The sequence below is a fragment of the Peromyscus californicus genome, unplaced genomic scaffold, assembly GCF_007827085.1.
Source record: "Peromyscus californicus insignis strain IS unplaced genomic scaffold, ASM782708v3 Scaffold_6__1_contigs__length_162567912, whole genome shotgun sequence".
NCBI classification, from domain to species: domain Eukaryota; kingdom Metazoa; phylum Chordata; class Mammalia; order Rodentia; family Cricetidae; genus Peromyscus; species Peromyscus californicus.
The window spans coordinates 22742851-22770122 of NW_026294584.1; the positions used below are offsets into that span (position 1 = coordinate 22742851).

Sequence of the window (27272 nt, forward strand, 5' to 3'; positions counted from 1 at the left end):
AGGTCAGGAAAGTGTAGCATCTTTCAACTGTATGTGATGCCCAGTGTCCTTGCCCATAGAGAACATTTGGCTATGTGTGCATTTGAGCTGGCTCTGAACACACTTGAAACTGGAGAAAGTGTTACCATTAGAGAAGTGGGAAAGACTATCAGTGGAGTCTTTTGTGGAATTATCCTCTTACTGATACTCATTTTATTCCCTTGGAGAATAAACAGTGTCATTCAGTAACATGAGGAGGGGCTCCGGGCGAGAAGGTAACTGACTACAGAGATGACGATACTGCGAAGCAGACAGGAGAAACCCCTGGGGACAGGAAGGGACTTCCGAATGCTCCTCAGCTCACATATGCAAGGGTTGCTTCTTTAATGTCCTTGTCATCCATCAACATTTTGCTTAGCTTTCCGCTCTTCTTCAGTTATAATTCTTACATTCATATAAATGACTGCTTCCCTTCCCTTGGGATTTTGCTCCTCCTGGGGTTGACTAGAGAAAGAGAGAAGGGTCCCAGGTGCTCTTTGCCCACAGGTGCTTCCTCCCAGTCAAGGAGACAATTCAGATATGCCAATCCAGCCTGAGCACTTAGAGCCAGGGTTTAGAAGTAAAGAGCAATTCAAAGATGAAAAATCCTCATTCCCCTAGGGGAGGCCATGCAGTGACTTGCCATGGCATTCTCCTGGCAAGGCTTGCCTACTGTTAAGACCATTTTGAGTTATTGGTTTCGATTGTCAAATTTTGGAGCATAGAAATACCATCTGGATACTTTCAAAAATATTTTCAGGTCTCTGCAGGTATTCTCCATCTTAATTTTTATTTCCTTAAAAATGTTAAGCACAATCAGAGAATACATGTAAATGATGCCATTATCTGGATCTTTTATTGTTCTGAGTCCATTGTCTGTTATTTCTTGATATTCATTTGTATTTTGCTATCTTATTTTGGATTGAGTGCTATCTCTGGCAGGAACATCATAATTCTCAGAAGCCCTTTTACTAGAAAAAGTAAACCAGTGACCTACCTTAGAGAGGCCATAATATGTACTTCCCAAAGTCTATTATGGCCATGGTGTGGTATGACTGATGGCCCAAGATTTGCACTGACTTCTGCTTATCAATTCTATAGTGAAATTACAGGAAATTCAGCAAAGAATTGCTCTCAGAGTAACAGATGAAGTGAAGCAAGGCCCTGCCTCTGATCCCTGCAATGTGGGGAACACTCACTTACCTTGGTTAGCATTCAACCCAGGAAAGTCTCTCTCACATTTTAGACAATCGAGGGTGAGCAGAACGCTATGGTCTTAAGAGGGAGGATAAGCCCACACCTAATCCCTTAGCAGTCATACTTCAGTGGACTCCAAAATTAACTTGAGAGCACCAGTGCTGAGGAAGGATAATGTCTTTCATGCTTCAGCATAGCTGTGTCCTACAGAGAGCTATAGCTGCACATTTACCTGACCTAAATTCACGGAAAACCACAGATGAGAGAAACAGCAACTCTTCACTTAGCTAGAAAGACAAAGAGTTGGACCCTGCGTACTTCCTGATAGGTTCCAGTCAGTAAAGCCAGTCTTGACATATGGACTAGACAGCAGACTCAGCTTGGATCTTAAGGTTGTATAACAGAGAACCCCTTGAAACAGTTAATATACCAGGACAACTTCATGTAAATAAATCAGCAGAGCATGGCATGCTATGTGGAGCACAAGCATAAACATTGTAAATGTATTCGTTTCAATTTGTATACTAAAGGTGCATGCCTGATGTGATTTCAGCTTTGATGTCAAAATGGGCTATAACATTCCTGTTCACTGTCCTATACCCTGGTCTTAAGCTTACAGCTTGGGAATGAATTTAAAACAAAAATAAAATTACTAGTTGGAATTTAATGAGCATTACACTAAATGACATCCAGGAAACAGTCTTCATGAAGAATAAAAACATAGAGATCCAACATGTCCCAGGACTAATATTCATCAAGACGGCCTTTTCAGGTCACAGTCCTATCCACCCCCACTGACCATATAGAGCATGTAGATGAATTTCAAAGAACTAATTCCTGAATTATTGTTTTAAAGATGGTAGAACATTGCTAATTTTACTAATTTGAATTTTGAAATGGCTCCATTATTTTATAAATGCCATATCCTGTATCCCTACACATGACTGATAGCATACCCTCCCTCTCAACTCTACCTCAAACATGGTATGTCTAGTGCATCACTGAAGGAAATGGGTTGATGTATTTACAGCTTCTGGGAAGTTTTTAAACTTTACATCAATTCTTTTTATAAATCTCCTGGGAATGAAATTGAAGTACATGATGGTATTTTCAAATCTTCCCTCCTCAAATGTACCTTCTAAATTTTAAATGACTGGATCATTCCTTCCCCCCTCATTCTCAAGTTCAATAAGAAGCACACATATGTCTTGAACACAGAAGCCCATCTACTGTGAAGGTATCTGTCATACAAGCTATTGTCAAGGTTGGTAAGACTGTCAGGATCTGTTGCCAGCCAGAGAGGAATGCCCAGGCTGGTTGTGGTTGGGACTCTGGGCATTAATGCCTCTAGAGAGGTCAAGGGAGCAGGACTGGGCAGACAGATGGGTTGGATTGTGAAGAAGCTGAGGTCTGAGCTGACACTCACAGATAGGATGCAGCATGGACAGCTGTTTATTTTTGTTGGATATTGGTGAAATTATTAAGGCCACTCCACGTAGTTAAAAGGAGATTTATTTAATGGCATAACTTACAAATTAAGGGATAGGTAGGTCGCAGGGTCTGGGGAAGGTGTATCACAGTCCAGCGGTGTTCACTGGAGCTCTGCTTGGCCCACCTCCACTGTCCAGGGTCCCGGAACAGAGAAAGCGCTCGCTGATCCAGATCTCGGGTCTCCAGGCGCCTCCCTTGGCCCCGCCTTGTAGGCGTGACAGTTGCCGGAAGTCTCAATGGGGGTTGAAACTTCCAGATCAAAGCTGGAATGGCTACCCACTACAGTTGTACTTGAGTCAAGGCTGTCTGTTCTTGCTCTAACATTTATCAGTCATTCGAAAGTGGTGGCCAGAAAGGCACCAAGATCTTGGGCAAAATGCCTCTTTTTGGCTAAGGCTAATTCCCTTATGAGTACTCAGCAAGAACCATCAGCTGCCAACACCTCCAGCAGCTGACAAATAATGAGCATCTCAGGTTTGAGCAGAGACTGGGCTTTATACCATTGTAGAATCACAGTAAGAAAGTGGTTATGATGGCTGGAGATATATCCCAGGGAGAGAGTGCCTGCCTAGCATGTAGGAGGCCCTAGGTTCAGTTCCCAACACACACACACACACACACACACACACACACACACACACTACATGCCATGAATGTTCACCTGTAACTTCTGCATCAATTTTTTAAAAACATTTATTTATTCATTTGGGTGTGTTGATGTACATGGCATTTATGGAAATCTGAGGACAACTTGCAGAACTCTGTTCTTCCCTTTTGTCATGAGGGTCCTGGAATCAAACTCATGTGGTCAATAGATTTGGCAAGAAGCACCTTTACTGGGCCATCTTGCTGACCCTGATTTGTTTTGAAGATTATTACTCCAGATTCTCCTAGTACTACAAACATTCTTTGTGTTTTGATTCTAATACCTAAGCTGTTTTCCTGTGTGGTGATTAAAAATCAGACTAAAACAATGCCAGCCTCAAAAACTGCTCTGGACAACTGTAAGATATGTATGCTTTGGCATCATTCTTGCCCAGGTATTTACTTAATATGGTACATAAATTATACTGACATGGATCTGCAAAAAAAGACATGGTGGGGGACTGGAAAGATGGCTCAGCATTTAAGAGCACTGACTGCTCTTCCAGAGGATCCAGGTTCAATTCCCATCACCCACATGGCAGCTCACAACTATCTGTAACTCCAGTTCCAGGGGACCCAACACCCATGGCAAAACAACAATGCACATTAAATAAAAATAAAAATAATTTTAAAAAAAAAGCTGGGTGGTGGTGTCACATGCCTTTAATCCCAGCACTTGGGAGGCAGAGGCAGGTAGATCTCTGTGAGTTCGAGGACAGTCTGGTCTACAGAGTGAGTTCCAGGAAAGGCACCAAAACTACACAGAGAAACCCTGTCTTGAAAAACCAAAAAAAAAAAAAAAAAAAAAAAAAAAAGACATGGTAGGTATACGTGTTACTGAAGACTATTGGGTCGATGAGAGCCACTGGGGAATGGATACTCAAGAGGAGAGAAGATGGATAGCAGGCAGGAGATCTAAAATCATCTCACCAAATCTGGCCTCAGTATACCTTGGACCAGGCGGTGGGGAACTGAGAAAGAGTTCTCCATTTTCTTCCTTTTTCTTTGCTCCAAAACCTTCTTGTTTCTGTCTGCTTTCCCTCTCTAAACATCGGAAATGTCCTGTCTGTATGTTTTTTGCGACATGGGAGTCAGAGACGAAGAGGCAGGCTTCGTCTTGCTCAGCACACACTGGTTCACCACTACATATCTGTTGATCTGTAAAATATGTACGGATCATTTGTCTGTGAGTGAATCTACTTCCAAATTTTAGAGTCTGATTCTGCCTGTGTTACTTTCCACGTGGACACATATGTGATTGTCTGGCTCCTGCAGCCTGCTGCACCCACGTGGACATCTCTCCTGCTTTCTCCCCTCTCCCAGCAGCCTGGGAGACCCACAGCTTAACCTAGCCGGCTGTATTCTCCATGTGGCTCTGGCTCTTGTGGCCTGTTGACCCATGTGGACACCTCCCTTCTCTTCTGCTCCTTCCTGGCTTTCTCTTACCTTGCAGCCAGTCTGCAGACCCACTGTGCTGTCTCTCCGTTTCCACCTGCAGTCTGCAGACCCACTGTGCTGTCTTTCTGTTTCCACCTGCAGTCCTGCAGACCCACTGTGCTGTCTCTCTGCTTCCACCTGCAGTCTGCAGACCCACTGTGCTGTCCATTCCCATCTGCACTCCTGCAGACCCACTGTGCTGTCTCTCTGTTTCCACCTGCAGTCCTGCAGACCCACTGTGCTTTCTCTGTTTTCATCTGCAGTCCTGCAGACCCACTGTGCTGTCTCTCTGTTTCCACCTGCACTCCTGCAGACCCACTGTGCTGTCTCTCTGTTTCCACCTGCACTCCTGCAGACCCACTGTGCTGTCTCTCTGTTTCCACCTGTAGTCCTGCAGACCCACTGTGCTGTCTCTCTGTTTCCACCTGCAGTCTGCAGACCCACTGTGCTCTCTGTTTCCACCTGCACTCCTGCAGACCCACTGTGGTGTCTCCGTTTCCACCTGTAGTCTGCAGACCCACTGTGCTGTCTCTGTTTCCACCTGCAGTCCTGCAGACCCTCTGTGCTGTTTCCACCTGCAGTCCTGAAGACCCACTGTGCTATCTGTTTCCACCTGCAGTCCTGCAGACCCACTGTGCTGTTTTGTTTCCACCTGCACTCCTGCACACCCACTGTGCTGTCTCTCTGTTTCCACCTGCAGTCCTGCAGACCCACTGTGCTCTCTGTTTCCACCTGCACTCCTGCAGACCCACTGTGCTGTCTCTCTGTTTCCACCTGCACTCCTGCAGACCCACTGTGCTGTCTCTCTGTTTCCACCTGCAGTCCCGCAGCTCGCTTCCACTCTCAACTTCCTCCTGGAACTTACAGGAACACACTCAGACAGTGCTCCACTTGGTGACCTTCTCTCTATTCCTCCACAGACTCAGGTTTTATTACAACAGCCTGGCCTCAATACAAATCAATGGCCAGAATTCACAGACTTGATTTCCAAATTCTTACAAATCGCTAACAATTGCTACTGCCACAGACAAATGGTCCCCAAATATCTTATACCTGAACTTGTTCTGCAACATTTCCAAAGTCCCTTATCTCTAAGGCTCTGCTTTCCTGTAGCATGAATCTTAAAGAGTCTTATTAATAAAAACAAACCTGGGAGCCAGGTATTGGGGTGAATGCTGGAAGATCAGAGAAACAGAACAAGCCACAGTCACCTCATCTTGCCAATTCCTCAGCTGATCCTGTTTCCTCAGACTGGAAGCCTCTGAGTCCTCATCCAGAATGAATCTCAGCTGAACTGCTGCTTGAAGCCGAAAAGCTTAACCAGGCTATAGTTCCTCATCCTCATGCCTTAAATACCTTTCTGCCTCCTGCCATTACTTCCTGGGATTAAAGGAGAGAGTCACCATGCTTGGCTGTTTCCAGTGTGGCCTTGAACTCACAGAGATCCTGGCAGATCTCTGCCTCTAGAATGCTAGGATTAAAGGCGTGTGTTACCACTGCCTAAACCTATGTTTAATATAGTGACTGTTCTGTTCTCTGAGCCCACATAAGTTTATTAAAAGGCACAATATTTTGGGGAACACAATACCACCACACTTCCCCACTCCTAAAAATCTTTTATCTCAATGATTTCTTTGCACTCTGCTCTCACAAAAAAATAAAACTATCTTAAGATTATACTGTAAACTCTTATCTCAGGATTTGTAAATTGCTCATTGAGTATGGTTTAAAATCTGTATAATTTGTAACAAACTTTGGTCTTAAATTTATAACAAAAAGCTTATAATTAAAATTCTATACATGAGTATATATATGTGATTCAACTCCTATTTAAGATGTGTGTGTGTGTGTGTGCATATGTGACTTGGATTTAACTCTATATATGTGTGACTGTAACCTGGATTTAACTCTGCGTGTATATGTATATAACTTGGATTCAACTCTGCATATATGTGCATGTAACTTAGATTCAACTGTTGTTTAAGAAAACATGTTTTCAAGAGCAACCATGTATGTGGCTCTCTTTCATCTTGGCTGGTGACCTTATCAGGATATAGGCAGCCACATGGCTGGCAACCTCTTTACCAAGGCTAAAGAGTACATATCATGTGACACTTCTTAGTCCTAATGAGCTCACTATTCATTGTATCTCCTTTTAGACTAAGGAAGCACCAAGTCTCAAATATTTTGGATTGGTATGGGCTTTTATATGATATTAGAAATGTAAGTCCTAGTCTTATGAAAGTTGCTAACTTATTGTAGACTGTTAAGGAACACAAGTTAACAGACAGTCATCTTATAAATGATCAAATTCTTTAATTGTAGTCATGCTAAGTACTAATATAATTAATTACAGGGATAAGCCTTACTTAGTCACCTGTATATGTTTTCAAAGTTAAGCCTAAAACAAGTAACTAGAAACAAGCAAAGTTTGTCTAATCAGATATATCTAATAGATAGATGGTCTTCAAATGCTTCAGAGATCTGCAGAATATGGCATTTAAAGTATTTAATTAAAAAACAAGCCTTTCATGATAGGGAAATGTGTCAGCTCCCAGCAGCACCCCTATCTCCTCCAAAGAAAGTGGGTGGATACAGAAGAACCTCCACCTGGAGCGTGCTTTAAATATAGCAAAGCCAGACACCAAGCAAAAAACAAAACAAAACAAAACCAAAAAATTGTCTTTCACCTTAACTGCTACCAAGACCCTGTCCAGAATGTGGACAAACAGGACAGCAGGGAGTTACTGGCCTGCTTTGCTTAGACAAGGTAGGTGCCGCCCCTCATGAGTTCCTACAGGAAAGTGTCAGATCTTCTGGACCTGGCAGCTGAAGACTGATGCTGCTCTGAGACCTCTGCCCCCAACGACCACGGAGGAACCTGGGGTTGCTGTCTGGGTGGCCAGTGAGTCTCTGTCATTTTTAATAGATTCAGAAGCTGCTTGGTTTGCCCTTCAGCTTACTCGGGTGAAATGTATCCTTCGCAGACCTCTGATGGTGTTTGCTGACCAGGCTAATGATGGCTTTGTCAGTTTAACAGCAGCAACCAAGGCCTCAGCTGCCTCCTCAGTTCTCTTTGTGTGTAAAGTTCAGGCCACAGGCCTCACTCGCCTAGAGCCACTACCAGGTCTAGGCACAGTTTACCTTGTTACCAGACTCAGAAAGGAGATAAACTCACAAAGCAGATTTCAATGTAACTTTTTACTGCTCTACAATGACTGCCCTCAGTAATCAACCACCTGTGTCTCATGGTAAATGATTAGATAGAAAAAGGTGTAAAGTTTAAAGTTTAAGGTGTGAGATCTAAGAAAATGTTTTAGGGTCTAAGGTGTTTTAAAGTGTATAAATGTAAGTTATAAAGGTCTGAGAATGTAAAAGCTTAAATTGTGATAAGAAAGTGACTTAAAGTATGTAAATGCAAGTTACAAAGGTCTGAGGATGAAAAAGTTTAAGTGATGATAAAAAGAAAGTGATTTAAGGTATATAAAAATGAAAAATGTTTCAGATTTCTTTCCCTCACTATTCTACTGTTATAATCAGACTTCAAAAGCTAAGGGTCTTAACTTTAACCAATGGAGTTCTGATAAACTATTAATCTAGCTCCGGCAGAGCACCACTGCTATTATCATAGTCACAAGCTCAAGATTTTAAATCCCCTTTGGTTGTTTTCTAAGTACAGACTTAAAAGTGCTTCTCATTGTGCTAAAAACATCTGTCTAACCTATATACACTCAGTCTTCTGGACAGAGGAAAGAGTGTTAATGTTTTTAACCAGAATCATTTTTGGGTCCCCTATGACACAAAGGTGTGAGTCTACTGCCTTCTCTACAATGTGGATTTCAGTACAGATTACAAACAGTGGGAGTGCTAATGTGTCTAAAAAGAATCTCTTTTTGTAAACTCAAAACATTCTTGTAAGCTCCAGGAAGTTGACTTGAATCTACCTCGCACAGGTCATCCAATAGACTCCAGGTAAGTACTGTCAATCAACAGCCTAAGTTTCCCCACCTACTGCCTCTTCCTGGGTGTGGGATCTCCCCCACCTTTCCCTGGTCTTGGGACTCCCCTTCCTCAATTACTAGGATCTAAGAAAAAAAATTTCTCCCTAAACTTCTTAACTTTATCTTCCACTCTGCCAGCATCCTGCCAGATCCCCTCAAAATCTGCATCCCAGACAGCATGAAAATGGCTACCCCCAAGTGGTCCAACCTCACAAACTGCTTCATCCAGGCCTGCACTTTCCTAGCACCTGATGGTCTCTCAGAGCCCAGACAACAGTGAAACAGCCAGCTATCCTAGGACTTGGCTAGCATCCCAGCTTTCTCAGGTTCCCCAAAGATGCTGACACCCCCAGACAAAAGGAAGTAGCCTAGAGAACATGGTGCCCACATTCCCACCTCACCTACTAACCCTTTCAATTTCTTCACCTTATTCTAGTGAACAAAAGAGAAGAATGCTAGTTTCCACCAAGGCAGCAGCCTGCCTCTGCCTCCAAAGCAGTTACGTCATCACCTGTCGCCAGGTGCCTTTCCACAGTCAGCTGCGTGACATGTGCACCCCTTAGAAGTGCCCACCAGGTGCAGCTCGCTCTTTTTGCCTCTTCTTTCCTCTCTTGCCTCTTGCTCCTCTCTTCTTCCTCTTGTTTATTCCCTGTTTCTCTGTCTGTCCGTCTGCCTCTTTCATGTCTCCACGCCCACGCAGCCTTTCTCTCTTTCACTCTCCCTCTTCCGCCCCCCCCCCCCCCCCCCCCCCAGTAAACCTCCTGCACTAACTCTGCTGCGCATGGAGTGTTTGCTTGGTGGTATACCTTGGCAGGGCCACCGATAGGTACCCACTTTGCCTTTCTTTTTATTTATCATTACAGCTTTTCCAGCTGGGGGGCATGAAAGGGAGTCAGAGAGAGTTATAGCTTCAACTGGACTTGGCACACTGTTGTGGCTTTGAAGGCAGAGGAGCCTGTGAGAGAAGCCATGGGAAAAGCTTATAGAACAGGAAAAGGATCCCAGGCTGTCTCCAACACAAGGAGCTGAAGCTGATCAAAAGCCTGAATCAACTCATGATCAGACTCTTTACTCAAGAGTCTAGCTAAGAGCCTAACTCAGCAGCCAACATTGATTCCAGCCCTGGGAGACTGAGCATAAAAATCAGCTCAGCCTGCCTAGACTGTTACCTAAGAGCTGTGAGCTAATGTATTTGTGTTTTAAGCTGCCAGATTTGTGGTTGATTTGCTGCTACAGTAATAGAAAAGCAGTACTATTGCCACTACAAACAAATGCACTCACAGATTCAGTAGCAGCATAGCTTTGGAACAAACCAGAACCTGTTCCTGTAATCAACTGGCAAAAGAGAAAGTAGATCAAGACTCAAAATGTTTTCACCTATTATGTGCTGTCTTGAGCTTCAACAATATATTCGCACTTATCTGTTGGAACAGTATTATAATCCTAATAACATCCCTGTGGGCTTCTAACAGGTGTTAGATATTGGTTGATTATAATTGTATAATGTGAAGACATGGCTGCTCCAAGGTATATGGTTGAGGAGAAGGTTTTTATTGTAGATATGAGGGAGAGTACAGCCAGAGGCATCTGGAAGAGTTCGGAGCAGGGAAAGAAAGTAATACACTGAACCTGGCCAGTAGAGTGAACTGGACCATGACAACGGTGGTGTTGGGTGGGATAGGGAGGAAAACCAAGAGGGGCCAGGAGACCACATGGCCAAAATGGCATGGTTATATAGGAATGACAAGCTGGGGGAAAGGGAGCCCCTGAGCTGGAGAGGTTTAGGGCAGAGGCCAGGGTGAGAAGAGCTGAGAGGAGCCAGGGATGCCAGCATGAATTCTGTAACAAGTACTTGTGATGCAGAGGGCTCCTGGAAGCCCCTGTGGGCTTGCTATGCTAGTAGGCATCACAGCCTTTTGTCCTGGGTTTCTTTTGGACCTGACACTGATGAGTTCCCAATTCTAGTTTTCTACCTGAGTCATCCACCTAAGAAAAAATTTAAAAAATAATAATTAATTAAAAATCCTTATGCTGAGCCTCAGCCTAAATCAATGATATCCTGGTATCTGGAACTTTTTAAAGACCCTTGGATGATTGTGTATAGCCAGATGATGTTCACAAGTATTGTTCATAAGCCTCTCCATCAGTGTCCCTCAGCACTGGCACACGATCCATGTAATCGCCCTAGCTAGCCCTCCACCATCCGCTTCCTTACTTCTGCTGTGTAGTTATTTCCTTGGAACTGAAGTATTCCCTCCTGGAGGGAAGGAAGGAAGCTCATGAAATTCACCAGAAAGTTACAAGTGCCATAAGGCCCCTCCCTGAGGTTACAGGAGCTTAATCTACTGTTGAGTGGGGGAGGAGACTCTTCTGGGGAGCTGCTTGCAGCTATAGTGAGTCACCAACCATGACTGTTGGGCTTTTCAAGGACACAGCTGCCCAAGTCTCCCATGCTCCGAAGAAACTCATTGAATCATCATGCTTGACTTGAGTTATTGTCAGTGCCTGTCTAGGGTGAAAAACATTTGTGCATGGCTTCCCAGTTTAAAATGCAACAACTTAAAGAGGAGCCCCAGGTATGCTTGGGGAAGAATGGGCATTTGAATCAGCAACCGTAGTGAAGGAGATTACCTTCCCTAACAAGGGTGCACTGCCTTCCAGGGCTGACTGAATCATAAAATCAGTGGAAAAAGCAAGAATTCCCCTGACTTCTTCCCCGTCTTCATCTCTTTTCAGCTCTCTGGCCCTTGGCCTTTGCTTCACACACTTTGCACCCTGGTTCTCAGGCCTTTGATTACTGCAGCAGGTTTCTTGGGCCTCCAGCTCCTAAACTGCAGATTGCAGGACTTTGTAGCCTCTACAAATGTATGATGAAATCCTAATCATAAATATTTGGGGGCTGAGGGCATAGCTTGGTGGTAGTTTGTTTAGTCCTAGCACCATGCACGTATATACAAATCTCTCTCTCAAATATAAATATATATGTGTGTTTGTGTATAGCTGTGTGTATAAACATATATGTTGTAGAATATTATTTTAAGATGTATTACATTTGTTTATGCTGTTGTTTAATGATGCAAAGAAGTGTTGCATTCTTTTATGTTGCGTTTGTTTAACTCTGTGAAGCTGTGTTACTTTGCCTGTCTAAAACATCTGATTGGTCTAATAAAGAGCTGAGCAGCCAATAGCAAGGCAGGAGAAAGGATAGGTGGGGGTGGCATGCAGAGAGAATAAATAGAAGGAGAAAAAGAGAGATCAAGGAGCAGGATAAGGAGGAGGACCCCAGGAACCAGCCACCCAGCCACCCAGCCACCCAGCTACACAGCAGACACAGAATAAGGAGAGAAATGATATACAGAAATAGAGAAAGGTAAAAACCCAGAGGTAAAAGGTAGATGGGATAATTTAAGTTAAGGAAAGCTGGCTAGAAACAAGCCAAGCTAAGACCGGGCATTCTTAAGTAATAATAACACTTTGTGTGTGATTTGTTTGGGAGCTGGGTGGCAGACCCCCCAAAAAGAACAAAGAGCAAAAAGCAAAAGAGTCAAAAGAGTAAAACATAACTAACTACACACACACACACACACACACACACACACACACACACACACACACATATATGTATACATATTTATGCATATGTCCTCTGGTTTATAATGGGATTATACCTTGATAAACTTCTGGAAACTGATATACCAAAAATGCACTGAAGAGCTGTCACAGTATCTTAGTGGGCAAAGCCCTTTCTGCCAAGCCTAGTGACCCAAGTTTGACTCCTAGAACACATGTGAAGGAGAGAACCAACACAAATGGTCTTCTGCTCTCCACACTAGTACTGTGTCACATATGTGTATGTGCATGCACAAACACTAAGTTAATAATTTTATTAATTATCACTTAATTTTAATAGACATGCAATAAAAAATTAACACAACCGACATAACAAATGTCATAGATTAGTCTAGTCTAATTTAAACATGATTTAGAATACTTACATTAGCTTATAGTTGACCAAAATTTTCTAACCCAAAGCCTATTTTATAGTGAAGTACTGCATACCTCCTATCATTTTTACAATCCTGTACAGTTCATGAATAGCACATGGTTTTGTGGTTACTCTCCATTAACACACACAGCTGCAAGTCCACTGGACCTGAAGAATGCTCAAAGCACTGAATTAGGTGTGAGTGCTAGATGAAGCCCAGTGTGATGCAGCATGCAGAATGCTTACCTTCATGATCACATGACTGAGGCTGCGGCTCCTGGCTGCTGCTCAGCTTCACAAGAGAGTATCATACAGCATTCCCAGCACTCCACTGGCTAAAAGATGAAGACTGGTTTCTACTGGGCCTGGCAAGATTGCTCAATGGGTTAAGATGCTTTCCATCAAGCCTGATGACCTGAGCTTAGGCCCAGAACCTACACGGTAGAAGAGAACAGACTCCAACAAGGTATCTTTGCCTCGGCACACATGTGTAGGCACACAAACATAAATAAATAAATAGAGTAATAATTAAAAAATAATGATTTTACTGAATGCATACCATCTTTATGCTATCACTAAAGCCAAAGGAATCTTAAATTGGACACTATCAGCTGGGCTGTTTCTATATAAACCTATTTTACTTTCTCTGTTTCCCTGGAGAGTCCTTCCATTCTCTTTGAGGCTAGAGCCAACCACTAATACAGTTCTGGCCAAAACCATGTAAGGAGACTACCACAAGGAGGCAGTTTCTGGAAAAGATTCTCCATCATAAGAAGCAGGAAGTAGGACCAGAGAGGCTCAATGAGGGCTTGTTGCTTTTCCAAAGTCCTGATTCTGTTCCTAGAACCCAAGTTGAAAAGCTCACAACCACCCATAACTCTAGCTCCGTGGGATCTTATGTCCTCTTCTGGCCTCCATGCCCATGAGCACTCATATACCCCTACCCACGCTTAGACACACACATCTACATATAATTAAAAAATAAAATATATCCTTTAAAAAAGAAAATGAAAGATGCATAAGAGCACTGGCAGCTCCATTCCCAGGACATGGCAGAGAGAGGATGTGCTGGGGAGCAGCCATCATCAGTGGTCATCCGGGAGACTTCTCTGGGTGAAAGGCAGACATATGCTGAAAAACATAGGACCACCTAGGACTACCATGCTATCATTAAGCTTCATTATCAGGAAATGTGTGACAAGTGATCGTGAAGTTCTTATTGGGTATTTTGTTTCTTATGGCTGAAGAAATTTCTAATTGCGAAAGGGCTAAAATTCAAGTGAAAATAAGAATTTTTATTGGTGGAGCTAGGTTTCTTGATTTTCATCAACCACTCAGTTTTCTATATGAAGTCTAAATACTGCTGTTATCAGCTCACCTAGTCCAGAAAACAAAGTCACTCCTACTCTATGGCACTGCAAACCAAATCAATGGAAAGACATCTTCATGGGCAGTCCCTGTGTCAATGATGGTATTAAATCTAGCAGACAATCATATGGAGAGAATTTGGAGAAAACATGCCTATGAGCTTCTTGCTCAGAGAGGAAAATTTTTTTTCTCACATTTTTTACTCATATTTGTAAGGAAATTGGAGACTATGAGTACATGAGGAAGTATAAGAAAAGAAACAGACAAGACACCAGTCATTCACTTTTCATATTAGTTGGAAAGGATTAGCTGATCATAGGAGAGAGACTCTTGGGGTCTCATATTTATTCCACTTATCAGAACATGTTTTAGAAAGTTAGACATTCTAATAATAGCATCTCTTTGCCTAAAATCCCCCAGATTTCCCATTTCAAGTAACTGTTGTCACCGTAACCCCAGGGTCACCTCTGATCATTCATTTGGAAGTGTTATTGGTGAAATAATTAAGACCACTCCATGTAGTTAAAAGGGAGGTTTATTTTGTGGGGTAACTCACAAGTGAAGGGATAGGTAACAGGGTCTGGGAAAGGTGTAGTGCAGTCCGGCGATGTTCTCTGGAGTACTCTGCTCAGTCTACCTCCAGCGTCCAGGGTCCAGGAACCAAGAGAGCTGGCCCATCCAGATCTTGGGTCTTCAGGGTCCTCTCTCTCTGCCCCACCTTGTAGGCGTGACAGTTACTGAAGCCTCAATGGGGGTTGGAACTTCCAGATCAAAGCTGGAATGGCTACCCACTACATCATGTATAGAAAGTCCTGTGAGCCTCATGAAGTGCTCTGCGACACCTCCACTCACTGTCCTCCTCGTAGTCTTCAGCACTAGCTTTGGACACAGCAGTAGTAGATGACTGACATCATCTATAGGATCCCAGATCATCCATGCCGTCATCTACACCCTGGGAACCTTTTTTGTGGGAACCTGAATTATTTTTCTATCTCATTCCCTCACACTGAACCCAAACCACTGAATAGTCAAGTGCGTTTCTAAATGCCACATGGTTAAACAGTGCTCCTTAAGCCCAACTCCTTGCATGTTCTCATAGGTTCAGCTCCTCAGTGCCTGGTACATTCTTCTTCAAAATCTCCCTAAACACATCTACTCTGTGGAGATTAAACAAGACACACAATTATTTTACCCTCAACACATGACATCCTGCTGCTATTTTTAAAGACAGGACCTATGGGTTCCTTTATGGGTTTAGAATCCACGTTTCCAATGGACAGTGTAAGACATCATTTACAGCACAGCCAATATAGAGAGAGTAAGCCTGCATTCACCATCATGAAAACACATGTTTCATCAAAGCACACAGTTTCTGACCTTTTTTTGTCTTTTCTCCTCACCTTCAGATCCAAGTTTGATATTCTATGGCAAAAACCGGCAGCTCATTAAATATATAAAGAAATCAAACTCTATTTTTCTCTGACTCACCACAGTTGTGAATCTTACCTTTGGACAAGTCTTATCAACTGGAAACCAGCTGAAAAACAGATCAGCTGACTTCACTTTTCTGGAACCGCTCCAATCTCGCAAGGAGCTGACTTTTCACCTGGGAGGAAACGCATTGTCTTACAATGAACATAAATTTTCTTAAATCTGGGTTGTCCCCCTACTCAACACTAAAAAGTGGCACATTTCTCCTAATAGATCAAAATTGAAGTCGTATTTAGAAGAATGTATGGGAAATTAATAACCCAATACTCCATTACTCCACTTCTGCACTTTTCCGTCTGGGTATCAGATCACTGAGGATGGTTGAAGTTGGGTCTTACTCATTATTCGATCTCTAACTTTATTTCCAATAAGTCCTAGTTGCTTAAAGTGTAAGAGTAAAGCATTTGCTATATGAATAAGCTTATTGATCATGACCCAGTGAACATGGAAAATACATCATCAGGAAGTCTTCCTGGAAGTTGCTAAGGGTATAGTGAGTAAAGTGCATATAAACAAAAGAGTAATGTGAAATGAGATTCGGTAGCAGATTTAACAGACTACCATTCCTGTTTCTGTGTGTGGTCTGAAAGACATATTCTAACCAGGCCTATATCAACATTGACAACAAGCTAGGAGGAAGGCCCCCAGGCACACACAGGACAGAATTATAGGGTAACTTGAGACTTTATAAACCATGGCTTGAGAAATACTATGAATAGAAAACTCATAGAATTCTAAGTAAGAGTTCTTGTAACAGTAGTGTTTGATTTTGATGGGCAGGTCTAAACATTTGTTTAAATATTAAGTAAAAATTTGTATTAGGACAGGAACTATCTATTAAGCTTGACATTTTAACACTCAGCAAACCTTCCTCTTAGGTCTCTTCTGTCAACTGGCACTTCGCAGATGGCTGTTGGTGTTTCTAGAGAGATTTGTATGGTGACTACACAAATACTTCCTACACACACACACACACACACACACACACACACACACCCTCATTATGTGCCAAGTATATATTTTAAAACATAAATATAACTGCAAAGGAACTTACCAACCCCGTAATACCTATGCAAATATACTGTATTTTATAGCCTGCCTTTTACTGAGCTTCATAGAGAGTATGTTTCTCATCAAACTAACCCTATGTCAAGCAAATCGACTATTGTCATTTTTCTAATAGCATGCACTATATTCACAGCACAGAATTTTTGTATCACATTTTGGTAATTCCCCAATATCTTTTAACTTTTAAGTCATGGGGGAAATATCAGGCCCACTAATAGCCTCTAAGTGTACAAAAGAAAGAAAAACCATACATCTCTCCCTTTAAACAAAAACCTATGCTTAACAAGGAAGGCATGAAACAAATAGCCAAGTTTTAAATATAAGGAAAGTATCTCAAGTAAATTAAAAGTGCTACTCCAGGGAACAGCCAAATGATAAGAAAGCAAAACAGTTTTACTGCTGATATAAAAAATTTTAACAATCAGGATAGAAAAATCAAGCCAGCTACAGTCTACTCCAGAGCAAAGCCTTAACTCTTAGTTCTATGAAGACTGGGCAATGATGAAGCTGCAGAGATACAATCTGAACCAAAAAGATTTGTTCATGATGCTGAAAGGGGAAAAGCCATTTGTGTTACATAATAATGCAGTTTGAAGCAGAAAATATGCTGGTGAGTAATCCAGGAGATGCAGCAGCTAAGGTCGCAGATAAAGGTGGCTATGCAAACAACAGGTCTCCATTGTCCATGAACAGCCTTGTGTTGGAAAAGGAAACCATGTTGGATTTTCATACCTAGAAAGATCTCAACCGATGCCTGGCACCAAAGCATCAAAAGAGCTGGACTCTCCCTAGAGGATAATGCAGCTAGTTCCCTTGGGCTGAAGCCAACGCTCATTTGTTATTGACAATACGAAGAATTACATTAGATTTGTTTCTTCTGTGCCTTCTAAAGCTCATCTGTTTAGAACATGGCTTGCTGAATATTTCAAGTGTGTTGTTGAAAACTTAGGCTCAAAGAAAAATTGCTTTCAAAATATTATGTTCACTGATTACCCAAGAGCTTTGAAGGAGGGGTGTAGTAAGATCAGTGTGGTTTCCATATATACTAACACAAAATCCATTCTGCAGATAAAGGAATAATTCTACATTTAAGAAACACTGTCTATAAGGCCGCCATTACAACAGGGGGATCTGAGACAAGTTAAGTGAAAACCTAGAAAGGGTTTTCCATTCTAGATAGCATTAAAAACGTACAAATAGCTCAAAATGTCAACATTAATAGAAGAAGTAGATTCCAGTTGCCACGGATGACTTTGAGGAGATTGAGGTTTCAGTGGAAGAGATAGTAGAAATAACTTGAAAACTAGAATTAGAAGTGGAGTCATGCCATGGCTGAATCCTGCAATCCTGTAATAAACTTTAATAAAGAAGCGATTGCTTCATACAGATGAGTAGAAAGAATGGGTTCCAGAGATACAATCCAAGCCTGATGAAGACATGGCAAACGCTATTGAAATGACAGTGTAAGACTTCGATGGTCTACATACCTAGCCCGTAGGCAGCAGCGCAGGTTGAGAGATTTGGCTCCTGTTTTGAATGATGCTCCACTGTGGGTAAAATGCTTCCAGCAGCCTGTAAGTAACAAAGCAGCTTGATGTGACATTCTGAAGACTCGTTGTCTTATTTGTAGAGTAAGATGCCCCAGCCCGCAGAAATCACTGCTCTCATCCCTGAGCAGCATCTACATGGACACAAGGTCTCCATCAGCTACAAGAATATGACTCACGGAAGTCTCAGATGACTATGAGCAGTTTTTAACAGCATCATATTTGAAATGAAGATAAATATACATTGGGTTTAGAAATGCATATTGTGTAGACTGTACACTTAACAAAAAATAGTAAAGCATAAACATGAATCTCATATGTGCGGGGAAACCCAAAAGAAATCCAAAAGTGACTCGCTTTACTCAGATTGCAATGCTAAGTGTCTCCACAGGCTCATGTGTTTGAGTGTCTGAGTTCTTTAGCCGGCGATGGTGTTTTGAGAGACTGTGGATCCTTTGAGACTATGGCTTAGCTAGCAAAAGTGGGTGGTTTGGGGTAGTTCTTAAAGGTGATATCTGTTTTCCTGCTGCTCCCACTGGTCCCGACTGAGCTGTTGCACGGCACCCTCCCTCCATGATGAACTGACATCCCCCGAAACTGAAGCCAAAACAAGCGTTCCTCCCTGAACTTGATTCTCCTATACGCTCTTTATTCAGTGATGAGAAAAGTAGCTGGCACAATCGGAGTGGTCTGGAACGGAGCACTTGGTGTCTCAGGTGTATACGGATATTTCAGTTCAGAGATGGAATCTGGGTAATGAAATGTGACAGAAGTTTTATCGATAAGATGTGGTAGGTGTTATATTCTAACAGGCTCCTCTGAGATGAGTTTGCTAAATATATTTGTGGTGAGTTAATCTGGATGTATGGTACAAAATAGGAAAGGAGGAGAGAACACAGTAAAGAAAACCACATACCACGCTTACATGCTTTAAAACATGACACAGTATTGACAGATACAGGACAGTGCACACTGCTGCAGCTAAGCAGAATAAAACACAACAGAAGTACCAAACTATTACATGTGTTTCAACCCACAGCTGGGAAATCAATAAAATACACAGAAACCATAACTCAGTCTTCAGAGAAAAGAAAAGTTTCTAACAGATTCTGCACACATCTCAGTGCTTAGGACTGAATAAGTACCAGGTATCGGACCTAAGTTTCTAGTGAATCCTCACAGTACCTCTGTAGGGAAGGCCTCGCTATCCTGCTTTACTCCTGAAAGGAAAACAGAATGCTTTCTTCAGGACAAATCCTAGCTCCAGGATTACCAACTGGGTAATCTTGAGTAAATTTATTAAGGTATTCATCTTCACTTCCCAAATTCACAAAACAGACCCAAGTGATGCCATGGTCATGTGTACCAGCCACTTCACAGAGTGTCTGGGACATGTAGAGACTTAATTCTAAGGTGGTGGTGGTTGTCCTTTTTCCAAGTCAGATTACCACGTTAGGAAGGTGTCACACCCCAGGTTCTTACACTCTCATCGTGAAAGATCTGACTCTGGTAGTGAAGCCAATTCAGCTCTCATTCTGTGGCAAAGACTTAATTTCTCCAAAAGAAAAATGGGGCCCAAGAATCTCATTTTCTAATATAAGCCATTAACATTTTGCTTCATCTCAATGAACTCTGATCCAGTTACAAAGACATCTGTTTATATGAATTTTTAAAGGGGAGAAAAACTCAAAAGAGGCCGCCTTTCCATTTCCTACCTGATGCTCTGTGTGGCTCAGTACTGCACAGCACCATGAAATATTACTGGTAAGAGTATGCCCTGCTGTAGCATGGTGCACAACATTTTCCATTCCGTAAATGTCATTATTGTGACAACTTAGATAGAGGGCAAAGAGCTCTTTCTAGATGTTTTCAAAACCGGACTAAAGGGAAGGTCAATGAGGCAGGTAGCAAAGGCACCAGTCACAAGGGCTGCCAAAGCATTTCTGAAAGCATAAGATTAAGACAAATGTTCACCACATCTCCCAGGGAGATCTATTATGTGTGTAAGGGATATTTTGACAGTGTCTGGGAGGTGAGAGCTAAGCCCTCCCGAGTAATAGTAAAGTTCACTGAGCTGTCAGGTGTTGGTTCAGTTTACTGAGCATTTGCCGTCTCGCTTTGGAGAGGATGGAGGCCCGAGAGGGCTTCTGCTATGCTTATAAAAGCAATGAAAAAAAACTAGGGTAAAATTTAATGAATGAGTACCCTGAGGTGTAACTTCAGAAAATATTTCAGAATATAACTTCAGATGGTACAACTAGGTTTCAGTTGCATCTATCTAGACCTTGGGTATTACCTACAATCTTCTATATTATTTACTGAAGCTGATCCCTTCTCTGAGAGGGAGATAAGCCTGATTTCAGTATCAGGGAAAACAAATTTGAGACTGAGGGTGTGATTACATGGTAGAGAACTTGCTTGGCACATGCGAAGCCTTGAGTTCAATTCCCAGTATCATTAAAAAAATGGAAAATGTACTGAGCACAGATCTAGTCGTGTGGCAGGACTCTTGGGCCTCCCATCTTCCTAGCACCCAGTTCAGCAGGGTAAACTACTGAGTCAAATGCTATTAATTTATATATGTGAATCAATGTGCAAACACCAATCGCAGTGTGTGTGGTAGTGGTGGCTACCCTATTGTGGTCATGCTGGTCTTGCCATATGGGAAAGTAATTTTGTGATACATGTATAGATGATAATATATTGGTAGTCTGGATAGGTTTGCTTAATTATAGTTAGCCATTTACTGTTAATATGTTGATTAGTTTATTCTATAGTAAAATCCCACACCTTTGATATGTTTTTTGTTGTGCCATAAAGACACAAACAAACCCAGAAATTTCATTTAGATTCTTTTGTATATTAGACAGAGATGGACCTTCCCAGTAGCAAAGTAACCTGTGTACCCTCTTATCTCAGATATTGAAACTTCAAGTTATTTTTTATATCCGAGTAGATATACTGGTTATGCACATAGCAGGGAGTGACTTGATCATGACAAAACCCTGAGGGCATGCCTTGAGAGTCTCTGGATTAAAAAAAAAAATAGTGACAAAATCATACACCAAGGCAAAGAAGCCTCATTTGAAGGACAATGTAAAAGTATTGGAAACTCTTTCTAAAAGTTGTGTTGAAAAATAAATGAACCAAAGAAGCTCCATTGTATCTCTTTATCTAATGATGAGATCTGTTTAAAGACTTATGTGAAAAGCCAGGATCTCTGGGAAGACATTAGCGAACATAACCCCATAACCTCCTTAGAAGAGAACTCAGCCTGATGAGCCATGCCACATTAAGGTCTGGAGTCAACTGTGGGAGACAGTGGAGATGAATTCTTTGTGAACTGTTCCAGGTCGCTGTGAAAGGAACTGATGCATTCAATCTTATTGTAGATTGCTTTGGAAATACAAGGTAACATGGGCTATGTGTGGATCAGTTTGTACTGATGGTCCCCTGTTGTATTTGGTAAAGCATCAAGCTCCACTGCCTATATTCTTTTTTAAAAAAATGGAAGAGCTATTTGTGTACTGCAGTCTACTGCAGTTGCTACCAGGACTTTGTCTACACAAAATGCTTCTATGTTTTTATAGAAAACAAAAATCCCAAGAAAATGAAATCTTTGCCTCCCTCTGTGATTTTTATAAAGGAATTGGCAACTACCTGAAATCCATCTTCACACAGAGATGCAGGAACTTCCTGGAGCAATACATTTTGTAACAGTCATAAGCATTAGCAGAGTGCAACTCTTTTTTTTTTTTTTTTTTTTTTTTTTTTTTTTTTTTTTTTTTTGCCTATTTATTTCCCCTAGCTGTCCCTGATGCCTAACAGAAGGCAGAGGCTTACATTAGTATTTACAGTAAGAAAGCAAACCCAAACTGTATTATATAACTCTAGCATATCAGACAGTGCTGTGCAGAAGGAAGAAAAGGACTTGAGCTCAAGCTATTTCACTGGGAGTGGAATTTCAGAATATTCTTCCCTGTCCTATTTACTATATTACTTCCTCAGCTCACAGAGTTCTCCCACAATCCAGAGAAGAAAGCTTTGCTACCTATGACAGCCAAGCTAGAAGGCACAATGTCCCCAAAAAGAAAACTCATCTCCACTCCTACCAAGAGAAGACAGGGTAAAGAAAGAGGACCAGAAAAGGCTGCTACCAAGCTATTGTCTGTCCACAGGCATTGCCCACCCTGCCGTCAACCCACCCCTAGGTTGGAATGCAGAAGCAGAGAGACAAAGACTTTCCGTCCCTAAATATCCATTTGGAACTCTGGGAAGGATCACCTGGAAGACTGTTCTGCACCAGCCTGAAAAGAAATCATGTCATAGGGTGGTGCAGAAGGTCAGCAGGAGGTTGCACATTCTTCAGTGGCCTCAGTTTCCCTGTGGTGTGTATGGTGATCCTGCAGCCACTAGGCTGTGGTGGGAAGTGTCCCCATTGGGGTTGCTGTAATAGTTGTGGGGTACCAAGTGGAGATGGTTATAGGGCAGGTCACCAGGCCTCTGAATCAAGTGTCAAGAACCCACACGGAACCTGCTGGGCTAAATCAGTCAAGAAGAGACAAGATGACAGAATTTCCACAAAGTGCTTAGATGCTGTCACTACATGAACACTATAGAACAATGCTCAGTGCTTTAATTATTCCTATTACAACAGAAGGGAAGGTCTAGAAAGACATGAAGGAAGTTAAACTTAGATACAGAACCAAGGAAACCCCACGCACATGGGTTATACAATCCACAACAGCCATGGAATGGAGTCACAAGTACCAGCCACATAGACTGGGCCCTCTACTCCCAAAGGCCACTTGTCCAAGACCATCTCCCGAACCCAGCCACACAGTCTCTCCAACCCAGGAATCATAAAAACAACAACAGTCTCCCATCACCAAAAAAGTCATCATAAGAAGAGCCAAGGGGATGGATAGATGGCTCAGTGGCTAAGAGAATTTGCTGCTCTTACAGAGGACCCAGATTCTGTTCCCAGCACCCAGACAGAAGCTTACAACCATCTGTAACTCCAGTTCCAGGGGATCTGAAATTCTCTTCTGACCTCTGTGGGCACTGGGCACTCACATGGTACACAGATATACACGCAGACAAAGCACTCATACACATAAAATAGAAATAAATTAATTAGAAAGAGTTTAAAGAAGAGTCCAGAAAAGGCCAAGATAAGAAATGCAGAAGGGGAGCCGGTGAGCTGGTCCAGCAGGTAAATGCACTCACTTCATAAGCCTTACAACTGAGTTAGACTCCCAGAACTTAAGGCAGAAGGACAGGATCAGTTTCTGAAAGTTATTCTCTGCCCTACACACAAGTGCATGTACACACACACACACACACACACACACACACACACACACACACACACCATGGCATGTATACGCCTGTGTATGCACACATATACATTCACACACCAATAATAAATTTTAAAAGAAATATGGAGCCAGGCATGGTGGCACATGCCTTTAATCATAGCACTCAGAAGGCAGAGGCAGGAGGATCTGTGTGAGTTTGAGGCCAGATTGATCTACCTAGTGAGTTCCAGAACAGCCAGGACTACATGGAGAGTGCCTCAAAGAAGAAGGAGGAAGAGGAGAAGAAAAAGAAGGAATAGGAGGAGGGGGAGGAGGAGGGGAGTAGAAGGAGGGGGAGGAGGAGGGGAGGAAGAGGAGGAGGGGAAAGAGGAGGAAGGGAAGGAGGAGGAGGGGGAAGAAGAGGAGAAGGGGAGGAGGGGGAGAAGAAGGGGAGGAGGAGGAGGAGGAGGAGGAGGAGGAGGAGGAGGAGGAGGAGGAGGAGAAGGTGGAGGATAACAAAAAAATATGGAAGAGTTTTTGTGTGCCAAACATTATCTGGAGGGATTGCTTGTTTTATAATTTTAAATTAAGATTTTATCCAGACTGGGTGAAAAGTAAAGTGACTTTTTTTTTCTTTCCTACTACTAGACATCAGGGGCAAAGCCAAAATGTTTATAGAATAGAATCTAAAGAAATATTTGCTGGTTACGATATGAGTATGGTTAGCAATCCAGGTACAGTGCTTTTAAAAGTCATGAGAAATACAAGTCTGCCTATTTATAATCAGAGTAATGTCAAGGCTGAGCTTGAAATGTAAAGTTTATTCTTTGCCTGTTTATGCTATGAAAATCAACATGGTTAATTGAGGGATTAATGTAAGAGATCATGGTAGCCAGAAAAATGTTATTTGCTGTTACAAGGACATTTTAGTTAGGATAGAACATACTGAAAGAATTTTCTTTCTCTTGGACACAATGGCTGGCTTCAGAACATGAAGCATACACTGAAACAACTCCCTTGTGGTCCTTGACCAGCCAGTCTAGACAATTAATGAGCTCTACATTTAGTGACAGGCTCTGCTTGGAAAAACGAGGTCCAGAGTGATAGATGAAGATCCACGATGTTGACCTTCACATGTACATACATGCACACAAACCTGTACACATACATCTACACACACACACACACACACACACACACACACACACACACACACACACACACATTGATTAGTCAATTAGAAGGACTGGATTAAAGTTATTTTTGCTTCCAAAGAAGTCTACTTCTCCAAAGAAGTGGCCTTCACAGTCACATTACCAGCTCCCAAGGAGGACACTGGGCTGTGTGACCCTGTTTCTTGGAAGCAGTAAAGCTGAGTTTCTTCTCCCAGACTGACCTAGCCACTGCAAGTGCCTCTGAAACTCTCCTCCAAGAACCTGGACAATCCTTGTGAAGCATATCAATGTCTCTGTCTTTAACCATCTACAGTAAGTGGTCAAAGCAGATTCAAAGGAATCTTAGTGAATACTGTCTTCACACTTTCATCAGTAAGTCAACAGAGCATAGAGCATGTTAATGGTGTAGAAACAATTTCCTTCTACAGTCCTTTTCAGATCTTCATTCCACCTTGTCTTTTCCAGAATCTGAGAGACCCTGAATAGCCTCCATTTTCAGCCACAACACTGCCACTTTGAGTGGTAATGTACCCTTGAGTCACCTGAGCTCATACACTTGAATCCATTACCAAAGACCTAATAAGCTAGACCAAATTTGAGAAAATAAATCTACAGACATGCAGTATTTGAGTAATATCTATACTTAATGACATTTAGGAGAGGACAACATGTTTGTGGGTATGTTTTTGCCTAATGAGAATGTAGGATTAGGAACACCTCATATCAATCATACTTAAGGAAAAAAAATGAAGAAAAGAATGTGTGTGTGTGTGTGTGTGTGTGTGTGTGTGTGTGTGTGTGTGTGTGTGTGTTTAGGCAGAAGGAGGCATAGCAAGTAAACACTAGAGAATTGTTCAGTGAAATACAATTGTCCCTCTCTACCTACAAGGGATTGATTCTAGGGCACCCAGGCAAGAATAGAAAATCTCCAGATGTTGGAATCCATGATGCAAAGAACCTGCATTCTTCCATCATTTAGATTACTTATTTTGCCTAACACAGTATAAATATATAAATAGGTAACTAATTGTTATACAGTATTATTTAGGGAGTAGTAACAAAAGGAAAGACCTGTGATGTTCTGTATAGGTAGAATTATTTTCCTGAATATTTTCCATCTGAAAGTGGTTGGATTCCATAGAAGCAAAAGAACTTGCAGAAGAGCTAATAAACTAGAAAGAGAGCAGAAGAAGATGGAAGCAACTTAGTGCCTAAGAACTAAAGTCTGTGGAGTATACAGATGGAGAAGGTACTGGAGTGCTGAGAAGCTAGGGGCCTACAAGGCAGAAGTCAATGTCCTCAGTAACAATTCAAAAAGACATCTAGAGCAAATACAGCTAACTGTCTGTTGGATTCTGCTCTTCTATTGTTCTAAACTAACAAAATTCACATTTTTTTTCTAGGTTACACATATCAATAGTTCAAAAGTTGAACTACCCAGACCCCTTTCAGCTGATGTATGATATGATACCACTGAGACATGGGCATGCATCCCAGAGGTAGTCCAGCCTTCCTACTGAGTGACAAAGTCTGAGAAGAGGAGGATGTTTTTCCCCTGAGTACTCTCCTTCCTGCCTTGTGAGTGGTCCTGATGCTTGTGATGCAACTGTCTTAGAACTGTGAAGAAGAAAACTATGACAAAAAAGACCAAGGATGGAAGGAACTGAAGGATGAAGATGTGGGAATCCTGATGGAAGCTTGACCCATGACATCTCTTGTTATTTGAAGCAAAGTATATTTCTAACAGATAGAATACAGTCCATCTTGATGACAAAAGATACTACTGAAAATACAGCCTAACAAGTCTTCCCCATTGCTTCTCAGCTTTTTGGCCAAGATAAGCAAAGCATGCTTTCGCCAAAAAGCATTTCATTGGGTGATTTCAGGATGCTAGGTGTTCTTGGGGCAGAAGTACTGTGCTATAATCCTCTAGGACTGTAAACCTCATGTTACACACATCCCAGCAAACATTCCTACAGGCACTGACTTCTCTCTCCTTGAACTCTTAGGGTTCGGGTATGACCTTCTGGAAACCAAATTAATAGCTGGATGAAGGAGAAACTAATATCCCCAATTATGTTAGCCACCATGCAGGCTCCTTAACAAACACTATAATTTTTTATTTTTATTTTTATTTTTATTTTTATTTTTATTTTGCAGTACAATTCAGTTCTACATATCAGCCACGGATTCCCTTGTTCTCCCCCCTCCGGCCCCCCTCACCTTCCCCCTAGCCCACCCCCCATTCCCACCTCCTCCAGGGCAAAGCCTCCCCTGTGGACTGAGATCAACCTGGTAGACTCAGTCCAGACAGGTCCAGTCCCCTCCTCCCAGGCCGAGCCAAGCGACCCTGCATAGGCCCCAGGTTTCAAACAGCCAACTCATGCAATGAGCACAGGACCTGGTCCCACTGCCTGGATGCCTCCCAAACAGATCAAGCCAATCAACTGTCTCACCCATTCAGAGGGCCTGATCCAGTTGGTGACCCCTCAGCCATTGGTTCATAGTTCATGTGTTTCCATTCGTTTGGCTATTTGTCCCTGTGCTTT

General features: G+C 42.2%; 1 protein-coding gene across 1 annotated transcript in view; it reads left to right on the forward strand.

Moving 5' to 3' along the window:
- Positions 1–26244, forward strand: part of C1galt1 (core 1 synthase, glycoprotein-N-acetylgalactosamine 3-beta-galactosyltransferase 1) — a 79997-nt gene extending 53753 nt beyond the window's left edge. Inside the window, exon 4 of the mRNA XM_052720561.1 lies at positions 26127–26244. Coding sequence (XP_052576521.1) covers positions 26127–26186 — 60 coding nt within the window. The 3' untranslated portion in view covers positions 26187–26244. The remainder of the gene's footprint in view (positions 1–26126) is intronic.
- The last annotated feature ends 1028 nt before the right edge of the window (positions 26245–27272 follow it).